A 7,910-nucleotide genomic window follows, 5' to 3' on the forward strand; every position below is an offset into this window, starting at 1 on the left:
CTGTGACTCCCCCCCAACCCGTCCCGATCCATGACCCATCCCAACCCCATCCTCCCCCCACCCCCAATGCAGGCGAATCCCCACCTCCGCTCCCTGCACATCTGAGCTGAGGTGTTTTGGAGAGGGAAGGGGACGGCAACAGCGTGGTGTGGCTTGGTTTTCGGCGCGGTGTCGGCAAGGCACGGCCTGTCTCTGACGGTGGGACGTGGGTGGCTAGGGGCAGGATCCCAGCGTGGCCCTTTGTGGAGGAATGGCCATTGTGGCGGTTATAGCATATTGGTTCCAGACTTTACGATCTGGCCTACCCTGTGAGATGCAGCTTCTGGCTTCTATTTCCCAGCATGCACTTTTGTCTGAGTGGTGTGTTATGGAACATGGGGTTTGGGGTCATTTAACCTGGCGCTGTTGTGATGTCTGTCTATGCAGATGGTATGTGGTCACTCGCTTATTCGCATGTGATGCTGTGTCCAAATTTTAACGCAATCAGTCAAGCAGTTTTGGTGAAAAGTGGAGACAAACATGGTCGGTTTACATTTTTTTATATATAGATTCTTTTCCTAATGATCCCTAGCATGGAATTTGCCTTTTTCACAGCAGTCACACACCTGGGTTGACAGCTTTTTCCAGCTATCTTCTTTGACCCAAAGGTCATACATGAAGGTCTACTAGGCTTGTGTGTTGAGCACACTGCTTTATGAAAGTGAGTCATGGGCAGCTTACACCTGCCAGGAGCGACTCCTCTGTGCCTTCCACATGCGCTGCATCAGGAAGAGTTTGGGCATCACATGGCAGGACAGAGTCTCAAACAAATATGTGCTCCCTCAAGCCCACATTGCCAGTGTGTTTGCGCTCCTGTCTCAGCTATATCCACGCTGGCTTGGTCATGTACACAGAATGGAAGATGGCAGGATCCCCAAGGAAGTGCTTTATGGGGAGGTAGCTTTGAGCCCTAGGCCTGTTGGCAGACCAGCTCTGTGTTACAAAGATGTCTGCCGATGTGACATGAAGGCTGGCAACATTAACCCTGCCGTGTGGGAATCTCTTACAGACGATTGCAGCACCTGGAGACAACCAGTCAGGTTGTGTATCCACAGCAGTGTCTGAAGAAGGAATGACCACTGGGAGGAACGCAGAGAGAGGAACCCCATGGTGCCCCTGTAGCAGAGAAACCAGACACCTTCATCTGCCCCAGCTGCAATAAAACATGTCTCTCCTGTATCGGTCTCTACAGCCACAGCAGGCGCTGTAAGTCTCTGACCATTGAACTTGGCTCCCAAAGGTGCACTCATCCATGGTCTTCCAAGACAGATGGATGCCAACAGAGGTTTTTTGCCCTGACACGCATCATTTTACACTTGTTTGCATTGCATGTTGAATTGAGCCCTTTAGTGGTGACTCATAACCCTTCCTTAACCTGATGCTCATGAGCCTTTTATATAAGACGCAAACTTTTCTCTCTCTCATTTAATGCTGTTTTCCGAAACAAAGGAAGAAGCAAAAAAGTAGCATCGTGAGGTCACTTAATAACCGTAGGAATTTTAATGTGCATTCAATTTTCAGATCACTGACATCAATGAAAGGGGAAGGGTGTATGTGGGGGAGACACACAACGCATCACATACGTTAGTTCCCTCACGGCTATTTGCATAATGTGTCTAGAGACAGCACTGTATAAGAAGGGAAGAGCTCACCCACCAAAGGGAACTCAGGAGCAGTTCTGTTGGAGAGCTGATGTGATTCAAAGGAGAAAGGACAGTTTCAAAGCTCAGACGTGTGAATAGCTGCAGAAATACAGTGAGCTTGGAAAAAAACTCTTTGGTAACCTCAGCAAAGGAATAAAGCATCGGGGCAGAAGGTAATTTTCATTTAGATTCATTTGCTAGGCTGTCTGGCTAAAGTTCTCCCTTCTGATGAAGGATGAAACTAAGCAACACCTCACAAGTCTGTACACTAAGATACAGATTTTCTTCAATTATGATCTTCATTGTTATAATTTTTTTTGCTATTTATTAAAGGGAAATGCCTGCTCTGAATTTGAGTTATAGCTTTATAAAACTTTAAAGAAGAATGCATATATTTCATTTACTAGCAAAGCATTATGGTTGTGTTTTTTTAATAACTCTGATTTGATTAAAGTGGGTGCCTTAAAATAACCATTGCTAGGTTGCCAGATACCAGATTTAAAAATATAAAACAGTTGCCATTACATTAAAAGCTATCACATTATGTTTTTGTTTCCTTTTCCAGCATGCTAAAATACATTTCATTAAGTTATTAGACAAAATATAAAATGACATTGAGGTGTAGTTTTTATTCAAGGTATTAACGTTGCTTCATTAAAAATGTTTTGAGGGCTATTAGAAAATAAACAGCAAAAAGCCAAAATAAAAATGGACTTTCATTAAAGCTAGAACAATGTACTGGTTTAAAACAGCCCTTTAAGAAACAATTTTTATGCAAGCTATAATAATTATATGCTGATAACTGTATTTTAAACATTTTTGCATTTTCAAATATATACTACAAAACAAAATCTAAGCCAATGTTGGAAGCAAAGATTTTATATATAACTTCGGATATGTGTAAGCAGTGCAGGTACTTTTTTCTGGGGGTACGCAGGGGTATGCATACCCCTGAACATTTTGTGAATCTTTGAGCTTTTGTCAATTTACTGTATTTATTTTTCCTGATTTGAAGTATAAAATGGTGATTTTCTTGAGTCAAAATGAGAGTACACCTAAACATTTTTTTAAAGAAAAAAAGCACTGTGTGTAGGTTACATAGAGTTAGCTCTTTGGCCACTTAAAAAGCTCACTGCTGGGGGTGAAATTAGATAGATAGATAGATAGATAGATAGATAGATAGATAGAGATAGATAGATAGATAGATAGATAGATAGATAGATAGATAGATGATAAAGGTGTGTGTGTGTGTTCCATCATTGAATGAATGTGTTAAAATACCACCAGCATTTGCTCTCATATTGGGTCAGTCCTTGTGTTTGCTCAAAGGCAAACATCCAAATTCATTTGAAGATCTTCAAGTAAAGTGAGAGTGCATCTAGAATATCTAAAGGGACAAGCATCCATTTCCATGGGCAACTTCAGTAGACCTAGATGACGGCAGGAAAGCTTGCATTTAGCTCCCGGACGTTTCATGTTCCTTTGCATTATCTGGAATACTGCATTTCTTTCCATATCTGCTCCATTCTCTGCCACCCTGTTTTACCTGCAGGACCTTCCGTCCCATGATGACATCGGTCCAGCGGCTCCTGCTGCTGCTCTCCTTGGCTTTTGCCAGCGTCTGTGTCAACGTGGGGCAGCCGTTTCCAGAGGGGGTGGAGAACGAGGGAAAGAGCAATCTGGATGGCATCCTCCAAAGGGCAGAAAACATCATCTTGAAGTCCATTTTGAAGAAGGTGGACAATGACAAAGAAGATCCCAACAAAGGTAAATGGTGTACCTTGGCAGTAGCTGAAGTTCATGGCTGTATTTGTTTATATGCCACTTCCCTGGCCATAAAGGGCCTCAAAGTGTGTGTGTATGTTGATGTTTAGGGAATTTAATGACAGTTGTTAGGAAGAAGAGGCACCTTCCTCAATTGCTGCATGCTGGGATGCGGGCGATTCATTATTAAATCACATTTTTGCTCCCTTGTCCACTGAGTTCCATTTCATACTGGCCTCTCTAGGAAAGAGGCACTATTACTTTCAGTATGTGCACACTGGTCTCTGGTTCAATCTATGGCATATCCAGGTATGGCTGACAAAACCCTGCCAGTCAGTGGAGAACAGGGATGGGCAGTTTGTAGGATGGGATCAACTGTGCAGTTAACAATATATAGTGACACAGGGAGACCTGCAGAAGTTGAGGGCAGACTGTTGGTTAAGAGAGGGCTGTTGGACGCTGCAACCGGAGAAGCAAAAACTTAGGGCTGTATTTAGCTTGTTGTGTTAACAGCATTATGGTAAACCCCTTGTCCTTTTCAAAGTTGCCTTCCCTTCTTCCTATGCACTAACTAAATCATTTTGCACATGGGATCATCAAGGAGTTCTGTCCAGAGATGGACTTTTGGAATAAGAGGACTGCTAGCAGAAGTGCGATAGTGAAAACAGATTTCCTGTGCTGAGAGTGATGTTGCTTCTTTCTTCTGTGTGCCCCCCCCCCGCCATGACCACTATCCCTGTTTTGCACCTGGATATGGCTGGTTCAAGGGACCCAGGTGGCGCTGTGGTTAAACCACTGAGCCTAGGGCTTGCTGATCAGAAGGTCGGTGGTTCGAATCCCTGTGACGGGGTGAGCTCCCATTGTTTGGTCCCAGCTCCTGCCAACCTAGCAGTTCGAAAGCACGTCAAAATGCAAGTAGATAGATAGGAACCGCTACAGCGGGAAGGTAAACGGCATTTCCATGTGCTGCTCTGGTTTGCCAGAAGTGGCTTTGTCATGCTGGCCACATGACCTGGAAGCTATACACCGTCTCCCTCGGCCAATAATGCAAGATGAGCGCGCAACCCCAGAGTCGGTCACGACTGGACCTAATGGTCAGCGGTCCCTTTACCTTTATGGCTGGTTCTAGTAAAAAACAAAGTAGATCCTGCCCACCTGAAACCTGCCCACTTCTGGTGTAAATACTACTGAGCTAGATGAACTGATGGTCCGACTCAGCATAAAGCTGCATCCTATGTTCCTGGAAGAACATGAGTTAACCTTCCTATGCGTGAGAGACTGGTCTGTTCTGGGGCTGCAGCTGTGTGATGGGTCCGCTGCATCTGACTGCAACTTTCCAAATATGTTCTCTCAACAATTAACATTGGGGCAGGCACCCATGCTATACTGTTTTAAAAAGCCTTCTAAACACCTTATTGTTTCAGCTGGCCTATCCAAACACCAGTATTGTATTCTTTCTTTTAGTGTTTGTTGATTGGGGGTGTGTATTATTAATAACAGTTTTATATTGTTCGATGGAAACTGCACAGATTTTTTTGGTTTTTGGTCACTTAAGCAAGAACACCAGTTGGATCCACCTAAGAGAAGGATCTTGACCACGGGGAAAGATGTTACTTCCACTTCAATTCCATTCCCAGATAATTGTGAAAAAGGAATATCTCAGGGAGCTTACAAATGGGTGTTTATTGTGGAATTAGTGCTCCTTGTGCATGCATGGTTTTTGCAGCATCCGCATGATGTGTCCACAAGGTATCATTCACACATACTAGAAGTCACTGTGGGTTAAGTGTAAAGAAATGCAGAAGGATTATTCAGACAACACACTAGAACGACAATGGATCGTATGGGAGCACTGAGAGAGAGAAGGGACAATTCAGTTCACATTTACAGGCTATCTTAACAACATTCGCAGGTTCTGAAGCAATACAAGAACTGAAACACAACCATCCTTCAAATTTTCCCTTTATAGAATTTTGCAGTGCAGTTCTTCAGCCAAGTAATGTGTACACAAATGCATAAATACAAGGGGGGGGGTTAATGCATGCATTTGCATGCATTTAAATGCATACATTAGTGAAAACAGCATACAAAATGCATTATATAAGGGGAAATCACTTGGCAAAAGTGTGCATATTGTGTAAAGCTGCATATAAAAATGTGTATAGTAGGAAAAATATAGTAGACATCCCCAGATGCATATAAATTATATTAGATACATATAAATTAGCATATGCACATTGCAGACAAATTTGCTGAATGTTTCAGGATTGTCTGACTCCCAAATAGATCCACTTGACAGCTTTGGGGCAAGGCTATCCAGATATGTAGAATGCTATCATGCACTTTAATTTTCTAAGCATACTGTTGGTTTTAATTACCTTTGGAATGTTTCGAATACCTATTTTTAACCTTATGTTATTGATACAGTTAATTTAATTGGTGTTAAATTAATGGTGTGGGCTTTTTTTGTAAACTGTTGAGAGGTTTTATAACATTCAGGCAGCATCTGATTGGTGTTAAATAAACAAATGCTCCCTTTCAGTCACTAACAACGTTATTCTTGGCGTGTTTTAATGCTGTTCATTTCCTTGGGCAGAGCCAGGAGCTTTTCAGCCAGACTGGATCTCGAAAAGGCAGCACCCTGGAAAGAGATCTCTCTATGATCTAGAAAAGAAGCAGCATCCCGGGAAAAGGGAAGATGTGGATGATGAATCTTACGGAGAAACGATGAAGCGCCAGCACCCTGGGAAAAGAGAGGAAGAGGGTGAATTTGATCCCTACTTGGAAGTGCAGAAGAGCCAGCACCCAGGCAGGAGTTACCTGCGAGAACAATACCTTGACCTGCCTAGCAGCAGCCAGCTAGCTTATCTGGATGAATTCTCCAAAAGGCAACATCCAGGCAGGAGGTACCTAACTTACAGCAAACGGCAGCACCCTGGCAAGAGGAGCTGGGAGGAGGAGATCGATGAGGGCGAGCAGAACTTGGAGAAACGGCAGCATCCAGGCAAGAGGTACCTGGTGGATGCAGAGAACCCAGACTACACTACTGTCCCCTGCGAGCCCCAGGATTCCTTTGAATGTAGCAAAGGCAGCTTGCTGCTAGAGTTGCTCGATAACGTAAGCAAGGGCCGCCTCGACGAGAAGCGGCAACATCCCGGAAGAAGGTCTTCATGGGATGGTGCGGTGGAGGAAGAGGAATGAGACGTGGCCAGGGTGTGTGCTTTCTCGTTGTTTTCATTCCTCCGAACGATTTCTCCCAACCATTCAATGTTCCACCCATAACCCTTTTTTCTTCTTCTTTACTTTCTGCTTGCTGAAACCCACTTCGCGGGTGATTCTTTATAGTGTGCTCCTTCCTGGTGGCTATGGTCCAGATTTAGCAATGCATGGACATGCGAATTTCATTTTAAGCATGGGACATCGTGCCCCAACCCCCACCCCTTGAGAGGCACGTGGCCAGGCTCACCCCCCACATGCTTAAAATGGAACGTGTTAGTAAAGGATGATTCCGATGTTTCATTTCTTGTGTAGGCCAAAGGTTAATATGGGACAAAACCCATCCCAACGCAAGGGTAGTCAGATGTCAGTCTTCTTGATGCTTGCAACTGGCAATCCAGCTCCAAAGGGGTTTGCAAACAGCACGCCTCATACTCATCTCTGAGTATGTTGTTTGCTGTTTTTGTCTAGCATTTCCTTCTATGGGGCTTCAGCCAGAGAAACACAGTGCCAGAATCAGCTGCAGGTCCCTTTTAATCCTGAAAATTGGGAAGTGCTTCCAGCAAACGTACGCCAATGGGCATGCCCCCATGTGGAAGTAACGTGAAAGCCTGTGGATAGAGGGAGGGCTTAGGGCAGGACTCTGGCCACATGGACAGCTTAGCCTGTTCATCACAGAGGCCACTCATCATTGTCCAATGCGAAGTGGACAGAGTGGTTTGCTTTTTCTTCTAAAAGGGAAACCATTTTATGCACTGGCGAGATGACTCGTCATGCAGGCAGCAAGGACCACGATGGTCCAAACACTATTGCAATGAAGAAAAAAATCCACAAGGAGCCTGATCCACAAATATAAGAAACATCAGTGTGTGTGTAGATTTCTGACTGGGGTCAGTATTCCCCAACCTTTATAAGTGCATTGCATCCATATCCACACAGGTTCCATGAAACTACTTTTCCTGTTCTGGAACTTTTTATGCAGGGCCTCTAGCTATTCTCCTTGTGGCTATGCTGCTTTCAAGTGGTCTTGATGATAGGGGATTGTGAACAGCCACTGCCTTCTCTATGCTGCCTAAGGTGGATTGGACTGATATCTTGCTAATGAACAGGATTAATGTGCATAGAGGAATGGCATGCCTATTTAGCAAATCTGACATTTGCTAGTATCCTTTGCCCTAAAAGTGACTCATAGTAGTGCACGGTTTTGTTTGGGAAATCCACAGCTGAGAATTCTCACAGGGCCTGGGT

General features: G+C 44.1%; 1 protein-coding gene across 1 annotated transcript; it reads left to right on the forward strand.

Moving 5' to 3' along the window:
* Nucleotides 1-3,250: 3,250 nt before the first annotated feature.
* Nucleotides 3,251-6,762, forward strand: TRH (thyrotropin releasing hormone). The gene is made up of 3 exons (XM_060270962.1): nt 3,251-3,449; nt 6,043-6,146; nt 6,204-6,762. The coding sequence occupies exons 1-3, from the start codon at nt 3,251-3,253 to the stop codon at nt 6,645-6,647; spliced, it is 747 nt and encodes a 248-aa protein (XP_060126945.1). The 3' UTR covers nt 6,648-6,762.
* The last annotated feature ends 1,148 nt before the right edge of the window (nt 6,763-7,910 follow it).

Source organism: Zootoca vivipara, chromosome 2 (genome assembly GCF_963506605.1).
Source record: "Zootoca vivipara chromosome 2, rZooViv1.1, whole genome shotgun sequence".
Classification (NCBI taxonomy): Eukaryota; Metazoa; Chordata; class Lepidosauria; order Squamata; family Lacertidae; genus Zootoca; species Zootoca vivipara.

Excerpts from the sequence above, each read along its gene's own strand:
- TRH (XM_060270962.1), top strand. The coding sequence starts at position 3,251 with ATGACATCGGTCCAGCGGCTCCTGCTGCTGCTCTCCTTGGCTTTTGCC. Across the intron at positions 3,450-6,042 it reads CAAAGAAGATCCCAACAAAG|AGCCAGGAGCTTTTCAGCCA; the intron begins GTAAATGGTGTA and ends TTCCTTGGGCAG. Across the intron at positions 6,147-6,203 it reads ATCCCGGGAAAAGGGAAGAT|GAAGAGGGTGAATTTGATCC; the intron begins GTGGATGATGAA and ends GGGAAAAGAGAG.